Source organism: Cucurbitaria berberidis (genome assembly GCF_010015615.1).
Source record: "Cucurbitaria berberidis CBS 394.84 unplaced genomic scaffold K460scaffold_5, whole genome shotgun sequence".
In the NCBI taxonomy this organism is placed as follows: Eukaryota; Fungi; Ascomycota; class Dothideomycetes; order Pleosporales; family Cucurbitariaceae; genus Cucurbitaria; species Cucurbitaria berberidis.
In genome coordinates, this window is record NW_024468939.1 from 934814 (window position 1) to 952309 (window position 17496).

Below are 17496 nucleotides of genomic sequence, written 5' to 3' on the forward strand. Positions count from 1 at the left end.
AGCTCGCAACATTCTGCTCAGAATGCCCTTCCTCGCTAAAGAACATGTCCCCATTTCGACAAAGGATATCCTCTCCTGGATCTACGATGAGCCGGTCTTCGATCAAAACAAACATGTACGTAACTACTACCAAATACCTGTGCCCTCTATGTCTATCACAGATACTCATCCTCTATAGATCTATATAGATGCCAATGATCCCTCAAACTTCATATCTGCCGCGCATGCCAAAATCTTGATCCGCCAACTCATCGCGGGTTTCCAACATGCTGGGCTGAAGAAAGGCGATGTGGTGCTAATACATTCGTTCAATTCTATCTACTACCCGATTATCGTGCTGGGCATCATTGGCTGTGGCGCGATCAATACTGGCACCAATCCGAGCTACACATCCTACGAGTTGACGTACGCGATCCGGAGCAGCCAGGCCAAGCTAATCATTTGCGACCCCGATGTGCTTGGAGACAGAATTGTCACTGCGGCGAAAGACTGCGGCGTGCCAACAGAGAAGATATTAGCCCTTGATTCAGCCCCAATCTCATCCCCGGCGCAATCCAGCATCAAAGGCTTTAACTCATGGCGCACCTTACTCTCCCACGGCGAGGAAGACTGGATACGTTTTGACGATAAGCATACCAGCGAGAATACCACTGCGCTGCTCTTCTTCTCTAGTGGCACCACAGGGCTCCCCAAGTTAACGCAACTCAGCCACTACAACCTCATCGCACAGCACACCCTCGTCTTCGAACACCAGCCACGACCCTATGCGTTGAAAAGACTAGTCGCACTGCCCATGTTCCACGCTGCAACCGCTCCATCAACGCACATTTCCCCTCTGCGAGCAGGCCATCCACAATTCATTATGCGGCGCTTCGAACCCACCGCCTTCTTAGATAATGTGAAGAAGTTCCAAATCACGGATTTGATCCTCGTCCCGCCACAAGTCACATCCCTCCTCTCCCACCCTCTACCCGTCACTCGTAAACAAGACAGATTGAAAAGTGTCAAATGTGTCTACGGCGGCGGTGCACCCCTTGACTCGCATACACAGAGCCATTTCCAGACTCTCCTACCTACAGGCTCTCCTTTCACGCAAATCTGGGCAATGACGGAGACATGTTGTTTCGCCTCGCTGTTTCCCTACCCTGAAGACGACGACACGGGGTCTGTAGGCCGCTTCTTGCCCAATATTGACGTCAAAATCCTCGATGATGAGGGGAATGAAATCACCACTTTGGATCAGCCGGGCGAGCTGGCGATTCGCGGCCCTACGGTCACGAAGGGGTATGTTGGGGTCGCGAGGGCGAAGGATTTCGATGCCGAGGGGTATTTCAGGACGGGGGATGTCATGTATGTGCATGGCAAGACCGGACTGTGGTATATCATTGATCGGAAGAAGGATTTGATTAAAGTGAGGGGCTTTCAGGTCGCGCCCGCTGAGTTGGAAGGCGTGTTGCTTGAGCACCCGGGCGTTGCTGACGTTGCTGTCATCGGAGCCAAGAGTCATGGTGGAAATAGTGAGTCGCCGCGGGCTTATATAGTGAGGAAGGCGGATGTGGAATTGGAAGAAGGAGAAGTAAAACAGTGGGTTGAGGCTAAGTTGGCAAAGTATAAGAGTTTGGATGGGGGTGTTAGATTTGTGGAGAGTATCCCCAAGTCGCCGAGTGGGAAGATTCTGAAGAGGTTGCTGAGGGATAGGGCGGAGAAGGAGATGGGTACGAAGCTGTGAAAATCATCTAACAAAGACCGAAAATAATGAAACCGTATCCTCCCAAATGGTGAAGGTGTTCGTTGTAAAGAGTGACTCATTTCTAAAAGGGCCAAGCATTCTGCTTTCGTCTCCTGACTAGTACGGATACTACATTAGCCCTTTTTGTACGTAAAAGGACTGCTTACTTCTCTTTGCGTATCTCTTTCTCGTACTTCCCTTTCTCTAGACCCCACCAGACACGCCAAGTGATGAACACAAGTCCAGTCAGAGGGACCGCGACAGCCCAATAAACCCAAAGATATCTTGAGGTGATCGGCGTGCCTGGCGAATCCGATTTCCAGTCAAACATTGTCATGCTAAAGAATGTCTACGATGCATCGGTCAGGCTTGGACATGCTATCTACTAATATCCGCACTCACCGCAACGAATGTCGGCGGAAGAAAGACGGTGGTGAGTACCGCGAGAGTCTTCATAGCTGCGCTGTCCTTCTTGCTTGCAGCTGCGATCATCTCGCTCTTTTCCGCAACCGAGCGGCTCAGCCGATTCTCGTCTTGCGCAATGAAGCTGAAGACCTGATGCATAATTAACGATCTCTTGATTAGAGCATTTCTCTGGATATATCGCACCAGATTGATATGTGTCTGCGCTCGATCCTTGAGAGCAACCATCTGCGACAGCAAAGCCCACCACAAGTTAGTTTGAAAGTCGATATCGTGAAGAATGCGCTCATTAGCGGCACAAGCATCTTTGTCGCTGTACCGCGGCACGGTGCTCGACTCATCCAACTCTTCTGAGATCTTGTGCAAGAATATACCTAACTCTCGACCAAAGTTGCCTGCATGCGTGAGAGCGCCTAGCTCGGTCTGGCAAGAGTGCAGTTTGCGCATGAAGTCGTCATGATTGGATTGCAGTTTTTGCACAAAGCGGTCGAAATCCAACTTGCCTGTAGATGCGGTAGCAGATTCGTACAGTAATGACCCTGGGACAGCATAGCCGAGTGATATTTCAGTTCGATATATGCAGTGATCGATTTTAGCTCGGTATGCTTCGGCGTTCTTTCGGTAACTTCGCAGCAGGTGGCCTGTAAGGAGCAAAGGGTTTTGATAGAACGAGATTGCCGTTTTTTCGTGCATATACTCGAGGAGTCCTTGGTAGTCGTTGTCTGTATACCCATAAAGCAGGGCTCGTGTGGTCGCCGTCTTGTTGTTGAAGACTATGGAGAGCCCGTATGAGCCGATCACGAAGTGTGGTACTCTCACAACAAGAACTATTAGGCAGTTAGCCGCAGCCAAAAAAAATCAAAACAAAGAGCGTACACATTTTCGACATGGCACCAGATGCTGGGTCCCTAGCGAAGTGCCTAGCAAATGTGCCATTATTAGTAACGAAAGCTTCATTTGTCGTCCAATGCAGGGCGAAAGTATCGCAGATGCGTTGAATGGTACGTGTTCCAAATCCTGAACCTGTGGAGAGGGCACCAAAATTGCAACAGCTGCAGTGCGTTAGGACTGGTATTGGTAGAGGTACCCAACATAACACACATAAGTCGTAAAGTCGGCTGCGGAACGGAGTAAGAGCCATTTGAGTCGATTTCGATTGGATCAAGCTCTCCGGTCTATAGATCAGTCTTGTTCTCGGGGAACAGATGCACAGCCTTACCTTCTCCACCAGCCAGCTATCGAGTTCCTCGATCAAGATGTCGTTTTCTTGTATGGAACATGCCCCCTAATCAATTCAACGATGCTAATACGTGATTTCCTTCTTTCAAGTCGACATACGGCTCGGTCTTTCCATGCTTCCAGGAGTCTCAACGGCGAGCCGCGATAGGTTGTCATCATACAGACCTTATTACTGTTGGAGGACCGAACGAGGGACAATGTGATATTACCATGTCAGACTGCCGCCTCCGGCATGTGAAGTTATGTATCCTCTATATTTGATTTTAAACGCGATGGAGGTCGACTTTCAGCTGAACTCGTGCGCCCCAAGCGGCGGCAGGTCTAGGCGAAGAGGCCCGGCTAACGATGCGCCAGGGTTGGACGAAGCCTCCGAGGCAGCTCGACGCGTCAAGATTCCATCAGAGCTGCTGAGATGCATCGGAGACGATAGCCTGCAATGAATATAAAGGTGCTCGATGGGCGCGACGAAGGTGCTGATGAATTCAGCGCGCCCTGACTCGAACAATGAACTAAACCCCACTACACCTCAATTTGGGGAAGTGTGGAGAAGCGCCGGCAGCCTCGTCGTGACTACCCTGCTCACTAACGAAATTCTGTCATGTGCTTTGAAAATTCCCTTGTGCCCCTGGAGACGCGACATACACCCTGCGCCGACGATCTCTAACGGTCGACACTTTGAAGGCCGGATGGCATGGAAATGTCGGCACTGAAGCGTCCAAGCGAAGATGCCGACCACGAAGATGGGCGCCGGCCGCATCCGCCACGCACACCCAGGATCAGGGCTTGTAAGTTCCACCATATCAGTCACGAAGCCCGCCTAACTGAAGCAACAATAGGTGCTGAATGCAAGAGACACAAAATCAAATGCGAGCCTGTTGACAATGAGGAAAAATGTGCAAAGTGCTTGCGAAGCGGTACCGAGTGCGTGCCTTATAACATGAATCAGCGCCTCCTGGATGAGGATGCCTCGTGAGTATTCATAACCTTCTCATTCCCGTTCCATTTCTAAATGTACACAGCTGGAAAGCCAATGCGTCGGTCCAGCTAGCCCAGCTGCGTTCGGCTGTACACATGCTGCTCAGACACAACAAGCTCCCTAAATTGGAAGATCTCGGGGAGTCGTCACCGCGTCCACAATCAGGGCAGACATTGACCATCAGTCCGGCAAATGTTGTGTCCGAGAATGGACACACAACTATGGTCATGCCACCTCCCATGGACATGACGCGAGACACCTCAGTAGAAGTGGAACGCGAATCTGGCGAAGAATCTGGTCTAGTAATGGCGCCTATGAGAAGCTTGTATGATCTCACTAAGATCCGGAACTTGAGAAGCAGCGTCCGATGGAAGCCAAACTCCAGTTCTGTGGAAGAGGACTTTATCGCACAAGGCATTGTAACCCTGACGGAAGCTGAGGAGCTATTTAAGCGGTACATGCAAGACATACGTCTGTACCTTTGGGCAGGTGTACTGTTCCCTTACGAATCACTCGACGCAGTGCGCCGCCAATCAACGCTTCTGACAGCGGCAGTTCTCACAATATCGGCGCTCCATACGCCTGGCCGAGACGAAGCGTTGCAGAAGTGCTACAATATCTTTGTGTCGCTAACCTACAGTGCCTGTCTCGCTCGGCCACATAATTTGGACGACATTCGGGCGCTGGCTCTAGCCGCGTTCTATCTTTCAAATTTGAGTTGGAAACTATCTGGCCTCGCCGTCAGAAGTGCTGTTGAGATGAACCTGCATCAGTCTTTTCAAAAGCTTATGCGGGGGCATGAAGACCAGCGCGATAACACCCGGTTATGGTACGCGTTGTACGTTTGCGAACATCAGTTCAGCATCGCGTATGGGCGGCCGCCTATCATCCACGAAGACGTCGCAATAAAGAACATCGACCGATTTCTTGATAGCCCAATGGCTAGACCAGGCGACATCAGGTTGGGGGCACAAGTCACTCTTTTCAAGATACTTACCGAAGCCTACACCGCATACGGTAGCGATCCAGAGCAGCCACTTACCGAACCGGATTTCCAACAACTCCGTCTGTTCAACTTCTCAATCGAACAATGGAGGCTTGCGTGGCAAGCAAGATCCATAGACAGCCCAGTCATAGGTTCCTATCCATCTAAGGGTGTCGTGTTATATTATCACTTCGCCCGGTTCCAACTAAACTCACTTGCGCTTCGCGCTCTACCGGCGCCTAGCGCTGCAACTTCAGAATCCCTTTCATACGACCGTCGGGAAGCGGCCAATATCGCAATTAGCGCCGCTACGAGTACTCTCACTCTCATCTTTGAGGAGCCTGATCTTCGGAAAGCAATGACCGCCGTCCCGATCTTTACACACACCATGGTTGCCTTTAGCGCGACGTTTTTGCTCAAGATGGCGAAGACGTGGGGTGGCATGGCACAGGTACAGTCACCAGAATTGGCGACAGAACCAGTCGGACTTGGACTCAACTTCAATATCAACCAGGTGCTTTCTCTGTCGCGACGATCTGCGAGCTTCCTAGAGAAAGTTGCGGAGAACCTGAACGAGAAGCACCTCATAAGGCACATCGTTCACGGAATCAATGACCTTTTGAACCGTCTTGGCGTCATTGGAACGCCTTCCATCTCTGTCGCACACAGCTTTCCTGTCTCTAATACAAGTAGTGCACAACCCATCGACTCAGTCAATGCTACTACCGCACCGGATTACGAAGCCGCAGATACCACAAGCGAGTACAATATGTACGATTTGATCGGTTCGTACGGCTTTGGTTTCGATGAGACGTTTTTGGGCCAGGGAGCTTCGACAAATCTTGACTTCTGGCAAACCGAGCCTTTCTGATGAACTCTGTCACCGAGCGGGAGGAGCGTCACTAGAAAATAATATCTCTCGGGTACCATAAGCTTCATCTAGGAAGGTAACCAAACTGAACCATCCTGCAGCTCACGACCTCACCGCTAGGAAATCAACAGCATCTAGGTATTATTTTGCATACCGCACCCAGTCACTAGGATGCCAATCTGCCGCTGACCGGTCGTTTGTCTTCTCTCGTACGTACAAACTGCGGGTGCCCGAGCCCGCATGACTCTGGAAACTTGTTTTGATTGCTTCAGATCCACACCCGACGCAAGTGAAAGGGAGCGCACGCGGAGACTTCACCACTCACCGTTTTACTACCGCCTACACTTGCAACAGAGCTTTCACGCCAGCTTTCTCCTGCTACATGACAACATCCTTTTACGCAATATCACGATAATTACTGCCTCATATTCTGTCCGCAATGGAATATCGCGATACGTCACCTTATTCAGAGCCCTATACCCCAGGTCCAACAACGCCGAACTTCGATGCGACTGCAGACAATATCGCCACACCAGTCAGCATCAACTCAGGGTCATTCATTTCCGCGCCATATACTCACACATTCCATATTCCCACAAACCTGACGCAAGTCGCTGTGGATGCAGATCAACAACTGAAGCGCTTTCAACAAGACCTTCTAGTTTTGACTTGCATGAATGAGAACGAATCTCTGCATTGGCGACCCTCATGGTTCAAAAAGAAACCAATTTCAGAAAAATTCTGGACCCTGCATAACCCTCCGAATGTAGTCACTGAACGTATTCCTCACAAAAGCGGAGGGCGGCAATACTTTACGCGAAGGATGAGAGAAGCAGACGATTCGCCACCTTTTTACATCCAGAGCTGGGACCACTGGGAAAGACATTGCGCTAGGTACGGTATTCCACAAGATTTTCTCTCTGAGCAACAGATCGAGCTCATGCGCCTTGGACTACCGCGGGACGAGGGAGGAAAAATATGCGGTAAGCAATCACCCTATTTTCAACACATATACCAACCTAACAACAGCAGCGCCGCCAGTCCACCCTCTCTACCCGGAACCCCAACCTCTAGGCCAAGGACGTTATATACTCGACCCGTCAATCTACGCGACCCACCTGCCTAGAAAATTCCAGTCCGTCAATTACAACGCCAGTACCACTTCTGAACGCGAAGTCGTCGTCGTGCACTCCGATGGCACGCTTAAAGTCGAGCCTCTGGAGAAATTATTCATACACACAAGCCAATGGACGCACTTTGATGGATACGGCGGGTATCAACTAGACGAGCCGCGAGCTGTAGATAATACGGCACCGAAGACTCAGGGATCGGGGAGGCGGTGGAGTTATCTGCCGTGGACGAGGGAGCAGAGTGAAAGCTGTAAGCCGCTGAGGATTGACCTGAGGCCGCTTGCGAAGAGGCTGGAGAACGACGCCACAGGCAGGACGTAGAGGTTACAAAACATGTGAAAGTTGTGCAGTTAGTTAGTTTGGCGATCATGATGTAGCTCAGAGCATTGATTGGCGTAGGAATAATTGGTTGAAGAGGTCTTCGGGTCGCTTTAAGGTTTATCGCGCGCAACCTATACTACACGCCCTAATAAAGCCAGGTATCAAATCCATTACTCCCTGAACACTAGCACACCCCTCTCATATAATCCACTGACCATTCCAATTCCCCTCCCTACATCCCTCGCAAACGTGCTACTGCTGCAAAACTCCTCTCCGTTATCCTTATACACCTCCTTCAATCCTTCCTCCTCACTCCACTCAGCCACCCAACTCGGCGCAGTACACTCGCACGCCTCCCTCTCTTCCTCTGTACCGTCAAAATCACACTTCGACCGCCCTTGGGTTACTTTCATCAAAGTCGGCGCAAATGGATGGCCTGCAATGAGCAATTTGCCATTTGAATCGACAGAGAGATTATCTGCGCTAGCAGGGGTGCGGATATACTTTTCAAACTTGAGGCTATGATCAGACGAGTTGAGTGAGTACAAGTACACGCCAGGCTTGGACGATGAAGCTACAGCCACAGTCGTCGAGTTGAGCATAGCAAGACCGTTTGCAAAGGGAATGCGTGCTAGTGTTTTGGTGTCCTGCGGGTTATGGATATCCGTGTACACGATCGAGCCGCCTGGGAGGCCGGAGAAGGTTTCGATTTTGGAAAGGAGCGGCGAGACGGCCGCGCGCATGTAGTGGTCGTTTGTCACCAGGAGTTTTCCATTGCCGAGCGAGTGGACGGAATTTGGTGCGGGGATCAGATCATGTTTGAATGTTGATATGTGCTTTGCCGTTGCATCTTTTATGGAGATTTGGAAGATATCGATGATGGAGCCGGAGTGCCGCGAGTGGTTGATCACATATAGAGTTGATGTGGACGTATCAAAGTCCATGCCCAGGGGATGAAAGTCCGCCGGACTGGCGTAATCAGTAAACACAAGAGGCTTGAGAGCTTCTGAGTCGGGCAGATTGGGCGTAGAGTAATCGTAGATCCAAATGTGTGCGTCATCTTTGCCTGCTCGTCCGCTGGTGGGAGGGAGAAAAGTGCCCTATTCGAATATTAGCGCATACTCTGGCTCTTCGCCTTGATGAAATATTGTAGTTTTCAACAGGATGATGAGTCTTCAGAACTCGGCAACTGAACCTACCATAACAGTATTCCACCGATCACGCCCCGGATCACAGCCCAAGAATGCAATGCCCATACCCTCTTCAATCAACAGATCCTCGCAATTTCTAATCTGATCCTGAAACTTGACCTCATGGCTTTTGATGTTGTAGATCTTTTGTAATTTGCCTGGCCGATTCGCTACGACTGCTGAAAGCCAATTGTACCGGTCGTATAGGAATGGCGCTACGATGGCTAGGGCGATAAGATACTATCAGCAAGTTAATTTCGACGCAGGATTTCTAGAGAGGATGCTTATACTCACGATTGATCCTTTCGCCATGTTGAAGTGGCTTACAACGGCTGATGTTGGTAATATGAGCGTGGGATGTGATGTTGAAGATCGGAATGTTGCGGGACCGCTGACGGTTGAAGCAAGCGCGACAGCAAGCTTACTATACGTGGGGAAAAGTCACAGATCGGCAACGGCCCGAACATTACTGCTCTTCATCTCGGTGGTACCAAGGCACAGTACTTGGCAGCAATATTGTTGACATTACATAAGCGACCTGATCGGATGTCCACGCGTCGTGCCCCACGTGGTTACAGCTGAAGATGGATACGCACTTTTGATATTATACGTCGAGTAATAATGCAATTCACAATCTCACACAAGGCCCGATCTCCTTTGTCCGATACTTCTTAAAGAACCTCTCCATAGTCATCCCCCTGTCCCTGTAATAGTACTGTCGCTTCGCCCGCACGTTTATCATGTTACGAAGTTAGCTTTCGTCTCACACGTAGTTCACAAATTAGAATTATTACTTCTCTACGCCCGCATTGCTCTAAATGCGCTTCCTGAAGCCCATTCGCAACCCTTCCAGTCCTCGTATGCACCCACATCTACGCCGGCGGAGTATTTTGACAAAAACCTTCTGATAGCGGCAGGAACTCTCTCTCTAATGCGTTTACGCTCTTGTATTGTGTAGTTATAGGATAGGTTCGTGATTGGTGTCGGCGGTGAGCTAGGATCAACATATATAAGACAGAATAGTAAGGCATACCCGTTAAAGGCACACCAAACTTCGGTGTCTCTCCAAAAACTCCCCAACACACTCAACGAATCTTTCCAGCTCTGCCCATGGCGTCCCTATTATCAGCGCCACACTCCCCCGTTCCGTAATCCAGAACCCATCCTCCATCATCTCGAACCAGAACAGCCTTCTCAATTCAGCATCCTCATGACGATCTCTAAAGCTCTTCAGCTCCTTCTTCCCGTCCCTCAGAAAGTGAATACCCATAATAGTTCCTAGGCCAGTGACAAGTATCTTTGTGTCTCGAGTGAGATCTTGCAAGCGCTGGCGAAGCTTGTCGCCGATGCCGCTAAACTCGCTACATACTGCTGGCGTGTATACTTGCGAAAGACCAGCATAGCCTGCTGCCATGCCAAGGGTGTTGTTGTTGAAGGTGCCAGAGTGGCCGAGTGCATTGGACTCGCGCGGATCGTATACACGCATTATGTCTTCTCTCCCGCCGAAGGCTCCGAAAGCGATGCCTCCACCGAGAAACTTGCCCAAGGTGGTAATATCGGGCTGCAAACCTTCGTGCTCTTGCAGGCCTCCTGGAGCCAGCCGACTAGTCTGCACCTCGTCCAGGATGAAGACAGCGCCGACCTTTCTCGCTGATTGCTGAACTTGATGTAAGAAGTCATGCTTCCCAACAATACATGGTCCTCGCCCTTGCATGCCCTCTAATAAAACCGCCGCTACATCTTCGGACTCTTCAATCTTTCTTTTTGTGTCTTCAATGTCGTTGTACTCGGCGATGATCCAATCATCCTTATCTACACAGTTCTCTGCCGGCCGATCTCCAGGAAAGGTATAGCAGCCTCCATGGTAGCCGCCTGTGAACACAACGACCTTCTTTTTACCAGTGAAGCGCTTCGCACCCTGAATAGCATGGAGGTTTGCTTCAGTCCCAGAGTTTGTGAAGCGGATACGATCGAGCTTGAAGCGCTCACAAATCAGAGCAGCGTGCCTCGTCTCCAACGTCGTTGTTCCACCAAGATTGAGCCCCACGTTTTTAATCGTATCAATCAACACTTGCTGAATAAGTGGCTGCGAGTGCCCATATAGGCCAGCGGTGAGTTCGCCCACAAGGTCAGTATATGTGTGCCCATCTTCATCTGTGACCTGATGGCCTTTCCCACTCTTCAGAAATACTGGAAATGGAGCAGTGTGCAGCAGACTCCTCGTATTACCACCAGGCAAGCTTTTAGCCGCTTCTTGATGCAGGCCTAAGCTCTTGACGTTTCTCTCCGCGAATCGGGCTTTTGCTGCTTGTAGCGCCTGAGCAACAGTAGCCTGCTCACTCTTCGTATTGAGCTTGGTTGCTGCGACTGTGGTCGGCGGTGAGCCGTCTGCAGACGGTGTCATCTTTATAGGCCGTTCGTCTTCGAAGCTGAACGGGAATTACAGGGGCGAATAGTGTGGAAGCGCAGGTAGCATGGACGGGGCGTTGTTGCAAACAGGAATGGGGAGCTGATGACTCCGCGCTCATCCCGAACCAATTTCCGACGCTTTCCGACACTTTCCCACCGGGTTCAAGGCCGCGAGAAGCGATCTTGAAGTCTTCCTTTGCCCATTACAGAGAGTATACAAAGATTGCCACAAGGCAGCGAGCGAAAGGATCTCCCAACATTGAATTGTGGAGCCTTGGCCAAATGCTCCCCGGTCGGAAGTGCAAGTCGCTTGTTCCTCAGCTTCTCACTAACGCCCCATCGGCGTCCCCGTTACGCCCGAGCAGCAAACTGTCAACACCCAGTCCAGGACTCAGTGCAGCAAGTCCTTCATGCACGACATATCGCATCTTCACACCACATCCATGCATGTTCGTTCTCCATCTAATTACCACGTGCCGTATGTAAGCACGCCACATGCACACACGCACATCCCAAACAGGCAAGACTAAGCCCAAATTAGACAATGGTCTTCGTTCAAACTACTGTTGCAGCACATTGCATGAAAAGGGAGCGAACCTCGCATGTTTGACAATAAAAACTTGCCTTTGGTATCATCTCCGCATCGTAGATTACTAGATGCGGTATCTGAAGGTAACAGTGTTGATTGCTGGGCTGAAGCATTGTCCGTTTTGGTACAGGTTTAGAGGAGTTGGCTGGAGGTGCCGAATATGATGCGTGATAGCGAGGTTATTCTAGTTTTCAACTGCAATCTGGGTATTCAAGTGGGGCGATGCACGGATAGTAAGCATATGGTGATACGTGAGGCTCTTTGTGCCATCGTCAACGTTGTTAAATCAACTGATCATATCAAAATCTATTCGGAGAATTGCTTGCAGAATAGCTATAGTCATACATAATCAGAACTGAGGAACCAGAAGTCACCACAGACGAACAAGCTCGACTCGTGGGTACACCAATTAGGCGCCCCATCTCGGAGACCTAATTCCAAACGTCTCCACTTCGCGCTCACATGCAGGCATACTCCTGCGCCGTCTGCTCGAACCGAAACTAGCACTCCTCCTGCTGCTTCGCGATGCACCATAGCCGCTGTCTCTTTCTCTTCCACTCTTAGCCGGCTGCTCGATTATCTCAACAATATCTTCCTCGTGCTTCAGCTCACGGATGTCATGGTCTTCCGAGATATGCTTCACGAGGGCTTTGACATCGCCACAAACTGTATCAACCGTGCCATAACTTGAGCATATGACGCACGCATATTGCCCATCAGGACCATCTCGGTGGCACTTGACGACAAAACGGTTGGAGATCTGAAAACATCGCTCATACCCGTCATCTTCCTTGAGAATTTCCCATGCTCTCCCAGATGAGAGATGTAACGTCTGCTTGCAGTGTGGGCAGTTTGGCACTGGGCCAGACGTTATGCTCGCAGACAGTGGCTGGGTTGTATGGCGCTGGAGGTCAATAGCGTACAGACAGTATAGGTCATGTGAAGCCGACTTCATTCCGTATGAAGTTGGACCAGTCATCGATGTTGTGTCTGTATCGGTTCTCTCCGTTTTAGGCCTGCCTCTCCATTCGAGCACCGTTGTATTGACCGGGCTGCCACCTCGTGCTCGGGAAAGCTCAGGATATTTCATCAGAGCTGTCGACTTTGAGCTCATCCCGGTGGGCGCATGAGTCAGGCTGGAGTGCGCTATTGGAGAGTGCACCGATCGAGAATTGTCTAGAAGTGCATCTTTCTGTCGTCGTTCCTGAGCTACTAGAATGTTGACCGAGGCTGTTGCTGCTGCTTGTGATGCTGCATTGAGATTTGACAGTTGATGGGAGATGGGATCGGACGATGTGGGCCCATAAAGGAAGGTTGATACGAGGATTCCCTGTAATGCAATGATCTGGGATTGAAGGGCTGTATGCGCGAGTACTAATCCGAGATCCCATTAGCGCGCGATCGTTGAACCAAGACTTGCATAACCAGATACACCTGCAGGGCTTGGCGGAGCAACCCATTTGCTCTTTAGCTTTGGATTGCTCCTCGGGAATTCAGTGATAACCAAGAAAGGAAAGAAGTGAACATCTACAAGCAAGGGCAACCCAGATGGCGATGCGGTAGGACCCACAGGTTTCACTCCTCTCGCGAGTTTTGTAAGAGAGTAGTACTCACCATCACCCATAGCAAACTGAGCACCTAGGGCTTGGTAGCCATTCTCAAACTGTCGCGAGACTGCTACTTTATCCATTACGAGGGCTTCATCGCTACCAAGTCTTCCATCTTCGACATATTCGATCCTTCTTGAAGTGGGATAGCCTTTGGACTGGAGAACAAGTTGATAATCTCTCTTTTCCTTGGTCTCTAACGTCTGGTATAAGTCTCTGGTGGCATTAAAGACATCTAGGATGGTGTATACGAGTTCCTGTAACATATTTACAGTACTAACAGGTGGGTTCTTTCGTAGTTAGCATCTCCCATAGCGGTGCAAGTCGACACGGTTTAGAAACTTACAGCGACACCCATTCTAAAAAGCTTGATTTCGCTTCACTCATACGGTAAGTGGATCTTCTCTCAAGAGATAAAAAAGGCCATATAGCTTAAGAGAAAGAAGCCCAATTTGGGCATCTGGGCAGCCGGTGCAACCCGCTGTTCGTAAATTATTCACAGGCACTAGAGTGATATTTCCCCACTCAACCCCTTCTCTTTTAACGGCTTCATGTTAGGCAATGCACTTGTATGCGCGAGTACAGCTGGCAACGCGCAATTGGTGCCTGGACTAGTCATATCCCATTTGATTGGAGTGGCGACGGGTACGGCCCGCGCCAGGAACGGGGCACATGACAATTGACGTCATTATCAGATGTAGCACTTGCGGGGGGTGGGTAAGACGCATAAATTGCATGCGTAGCCCGCGGGAGATGCGCTGTATATCTCCTTTGGGCGATGCGGTGGAGATAGGAGCCGAATTCGGAACTGTAAAAGGCGGTGTCATACCCCAAAACGAGAGCGTGGAGCAGAACTCTGTCAGGCGACCAGAAGGTTCATCTTGCCATGCAGAATTTGATGAAGGACAAAGGACTTCGCAACGACATCGTTGGAGCGATGTACCCGAGTTCTTTCGATTGGAGGTATCTCGGATTGTGTTAGGCCTCATCATCGAGTCTCTGGTTAGCGTGGGGTGCAGGTCCGTACCTCGGAGATGCTGCTAATGTCGAAAGACAGCTACTCCTGTCACCTCAATGAATATATGCTCATGACGTAGTCTTTTGCGATAGTAATACGTGTATTGTGCTTGCAAAACACACTCTCACTAGGCCTCAGACGTCTCTTTTGGTGGCATAGCACTAGCCGCTCGGCTGAAGCGTGAAATCTGACTCTATACTAGCGTTGTACTGTAGTGGAGCATTGATCGCCTTCAAAAGATAGTTCTGCTTAATATAGTATTAGTCGGTTGTTTGATGATATCTCGAACGCCTCTCGATATTCGACCAACCTTAGGAGTCTGAGCGCCCCTCGGTTAGCTTCCACGTGTTCCCCCATCTCGCCCTAGAGAGCCACGGCTACTTCGACACCGCCCAATATTTCATATATCGATAAACCAGAGAATACAGTTCTTTGAATCTAGCGCTGTTAAAGGCACAACTTGTGAACCCGGCCGCGACACCAACGACAAGAGCACAAGACTGTATCGATCATTCTAGTCACTGCAATAGTGATGCTCATACATTGGTGACCAATCGACAGAGCTGGACAGGCTCATCTAAATGATTCCAGAACATCTACAATGTGCGCCATCGTACGCGGAAAGAACTCTGCGAAGTCGCCATGACATACCATCGACAGTAAGAGCAAGGGCATGATAATCAAGAAGCCTGCAGACCTCACAATCGATGCCATAGTGCATTGCCAGTTTACCACACCTAAACTTCTGGATCCTGAAGCGCCCGACGCCTCTCGCCCATGGCTTGCTTAGTTGCCTCGTTCTCGACTCGCTCCTTCTCGATTTCCTTGGCGTACTTGCTTCGGGCTCTGATTTGAGGTCCTTTCTTGTAGATGACAAAGACTGGAATGCAGACAACCACGGACAGGGCAAAGAGCACCCATGTTGAGTTTTGGACCCCGAGTTTGTGGTACATAGGGCCGGTGTAGAAGGAGCAGATACCAGCGAGAACATCGCGCGAAAAGCCGTTACCACCAGTCGCGGAAGCAGAATACTTTCCTCCGTAAGCAGCAACCATGTAGTCGATCGTGGCGTAGTAGATCGCCATGTTTGCGCACCCGATCAAAACAGCTCCGATCAGTGGTGCAATCCAAGGGACTGGCGGGCCTGTCACCGTAAATACCGAGATGAAGAGACCGATCGGTAGGAGCAGGACGATGTATTGTAGGAACCACAGGCGACTTTCGGGGCTCAGCTCCTTGCCAGACTTGCGCTGCTGGTTGTGCCGTCTGATGACTGGAAAGTAGGCGAAACCTGCGGCCCAGTAACCGATGAAGAGAGCAAACAAGGCGATACCGAGCTGGCTGGGCGTGAAGTTCCAGGCAGAATCCTTGAAGACATACCCATAGGACTCCAGGAAGCTGAAAATAAGGGCGTCGCTGAATCCGCTGAGCAGGGACAGAAAACCAACGATGGGTTCGCAGACCAGCATCTTGAAAGGACGGCCCATGATCGCCAGGGTCTCACTCACGCGAATCTTCTCGTTCTCAGTAGGACCAACGACGTTTGTATTCGGGTTCTGTCTGCGCTGTCTCTTTGCCTCGCGGTTGAGCATAACCGTCGACCGGGTCTCAGAAACGAAGCAGAGGTGAATGAATTGGACGACAATGCCAAATATGAGCTGGATCCAGAAGTTCCAGCGCCAGCCGAGATACTGTTCGATCGGTCCGCCGCAGATGCCACCAATGACTAGAAAATCGTTAGCATGTCTACCAGCTGCGGATCTTTCGGCGACAACATACCTGATCCGAGACAGCTCCACAAGCTAACCCAAAGCACCGGGAACTGCTGGTCCTCGGGGTCGAACATATCAGCAACCATTCCTAACGTGACGGAGCCACCTGCCGAGCAGACACCACCGAGAAGACGGGCGAGTAGAACCATCCACCAGGCGTTGCTAGCACCGGCGAGGACCTGCCAGAGGTTGACGAGGCCGAGGGACAGCTGCATGATGTACTTGCGCCCAAATTCCTCGGACCACGGCGCCCAGAGCTCACAACCGAAACCGTAAAGAATCAAGAACCAGGCCATGCCGGCTCTGGCGTTTGTGAAGTGGTTGCTGCCGAGGTTGTACTCGGCATTGAGACGGCCTATCGCATTTGAGTAGACCGCCGCGTTGTAATCTATCTCCTGTCAGCGTCACTGAACGCTGGATCAAAAGAGAGGACGTCTATGACTACTCACTCATACTCGTCTGGCACAAGGCCACGACGGTCAAGATCCACCATTTCTTCTTGGTGGAGAACATATATGCCGTGTGCTCAACGGCGTTCGCCTCGTCGAGGGTCAACGGGGTATCAGGGTTGGTTGGTGGAAGGCTCTGGCTCCGCGTGGGAACCATCTCAATTCCCTCTGTGGCCTCCTTTTTGCCGGCAGAGGCGACACTTGGGTCACTATCATGCCTTAATTCCGCCATGATTTAGAGACTAGTACAAAGTTAGCAGGTTACTTAATAAATTTATTAAACTCTGAAAAGCTACAGTATTGTGGCTTCGTATACTCACAATTAAAGTAGTTTTGAGATATTAAAGATACCCAAAGGTTCCTTAACTATTAAAGTAGGAAAATATTAAAGAACAAGGAAGGAAATGCGGGGAGCGGAGACTAATAAATAAGTATTTTCATTACTACAAGAAGACCGGGACCGAGCTACTAGGGTCCTTTAACTTTGGATGCACTGCTACTAATCACCCAAGGCTCAATAGTCAAACCTCTAATACCAGTGACGATGTGGTGCCTGGCAACGGAAACTCTGGACGGCCCGCTCCCAGTACCATGGTCCATCAAGGCCACCGCTTCCCCGCTGTTTGTGCGTGCCAGGAGCCACGGGCTCAGCTCATTCAGCATAAAGCAGGCAGCTCATTCGGCCATCGCTCTCCTAGTATTGCATTTGCTCTGGAGGAGTAATAGCAGCATGCAGATAGTGCTGCGAAGCCATCTAGGCCAACTTATCAAACTTCTCCACCAGCCTC

General features: G+C 50.4%; 8 protein-coding genes across 8 annotated transcripts; 3 read left to right on the forward strand and 5 right to left on the reverse strand.

Moving 5' to 3' along the window:
- Positions 1–22: 22 nt before the first annotated feature.
- On the forward strand, positions 23–1729 carry K460DRAFT_293771 (AMP-binding enzyme; the record flags this gene model as incomplete). Its single annotated transcript, XM_040929449.1, has 2 exons — positions 23–115; positions 179–1729. 2 exons carry the CDS (start codon positions 23–25, stop codon positions 1727–1729), a joined length of 1644 nt encoding a protein of 547 aa, XP_040784232.1.
- Positions 1730–1892: 163 nt separating this feature from the next.
- K460DRAFT_409128 (uncharacterized protein) lies at positions 1893–3547 on the reverse strand (the record flags this gene model as incomplete). The annotated part of the gene is made up of 7 exons (XM_040937222.1): positions 1893–2078; positions 2132–2284; positions 2339–2979; positions 3029–3204; positions 3254–3327; positions 3372–3437; positions 3491–3547. The coding sequence occupies 7 exons, from the start codon at positions 3545–3547 to the stop codon at positions 1893–1895; spliced, it is 1353 nt and encodes a 450-aa protein (XP_040784233.1).
- A 535-nt stretch (positions 3548–4082) lies between these two features.
- On the forward strand, positions 4083–6223 carry K460DRAFT_358399 (fungal-specific transcription factor-like protein; the record flags this gene model as incomplete). Its single annotated transcript, XM_040932100.1, has 3 exons — positions 4083–4176; positions 4228–4360; positions 4411–6223. The coding sequence occupies 3 exons, from the start codon at positions 4083–4085 to the stop codon at positions 6221–6223; spliced, it is 2040 nt and encodes a 679-aa protein (XP_040784234.1).
- Positions 6224–6662: 439 nt separating this feature from the next.
- On the forward strand, positions 6663–7674 carry K460DRAFT_409130 (uncharacterized protein; the record flags this gene model as incomplete). Its single annotated transcript, XM_040937223.1, has 2 exons — positions 6663–7206; positions 7256–7674. 2 exons carry the CDS (start codon positions 6663–6665, stop codon positions 7672–7674), a joined length of 963 nt encoding a protein of 320 aa, XP_040784235.1.
- A 170-nt stretch (positions 7675–7844) lies between these two features.
- K460DRAFT_409131 (calcium-dependent phosphotriesterase) lies at positions 7845–9176 on the reverse strand (the record flags this gene model as incomplete). The annotated part of the gene is made up of 3 exons (XM_040937224.1): positions 7845–8774; positions 8874–9104; positions 9159–9176. The coding sequence occupies 3 exons, from the start codon at positions 9174–9176 to the stop codon at positions 7845–7847; spliced, it is 1179 nt and encodes a 392-aa protein (XP_040784236.1).
- Positions 9177–9900: 724 nt separating this feature from the next.
- On the reverse strand, positions 9901–12801 carry K460DRAFT_379710 (PLP-dependent transferase; the record flags this gene model as incomplete). Its single annotated transcript, XM_040935187.1, has 2 exons — positions 9901–11225; positions 12786–12801. The coding sequence occupies 2 exons, from the start codon at positions 12799–12801 to the stop codon at positions 9901–9903; spliced, it is 1341 nt and encodes a 446-aa protein (XP_040784237.1).
- Positions 12802–13114: 313 nt separating this feature from the next.
- On the reverse strand, positions 13115–13994 carry K460DRAFT_171102 (uncharacterized protein). The gene is made up of 2 exons (XM_040926962.1): positions 13816–13994; positions 13115–13759 (listed from the first exon to the last, which is right to left on the reverse strand). The coding sequence occupies exons 1-2, from the start codon at positions 13825–13827 to the stop codon at positions 13253–13255; spliced, it is 519 nt and encodes a 172-aa protein (XP_040784238.1). The 5' UTR covers positions 13828–13994; the 3' UTR covers positions 13115–13252.
- A 960-nt stretch (positions 13995–14954) lies between these two features.
- K460DRAFT_388556 (MFS multidrug transporter-like protein) lies at positions 14955–17354 on the reverse strand. Its single transcript, XM_040935702.1, has 5 exons — positions 17276–17354; positions 17025–17074; positions 16709–16917; positions 16267–16647; positions 14955–16213 (listed from the first exon to the last, which is right to left on the reverse strand). The coding sequence occupies exons 1-5, from the start codon at positions 17306–17308 to the stop codon at positions 15225–15227; spliced, it is 1662 nt and encodes a 553-aa protein (XP_040784239.1). The 5' UTR covers positions 17309–17354; the 3' UTR covers positions 14955–15224.
- Positions 17355–17496: the final 142 nt, after the last annotated feature.

Excerpts from the sequence above, each read along its gene's own strand:
- K460DRAFT_388556 (XM_040935702.1), bottom strand. The coding sequence starts at position 17,308 with ATGGACCATGGTACTGGGAGCGGGCCGTCCAGA. Across the intron at positions 17,075-17,275 it reads CTGGGAGCGGGCCGTCCAGA|TTAAGGAACCTTTGGGTATC; the intron begins GTTTCCGTTGCC and ends CTACTTTAATAG. Across the intron at positions 16,918-17,024 it reads CAAAACTACTTTAATTGTGA|TGACCCAAGTGTCGCCTCTG; the intron begins GTATACGAAGCC and ends AAGGCATGATAG.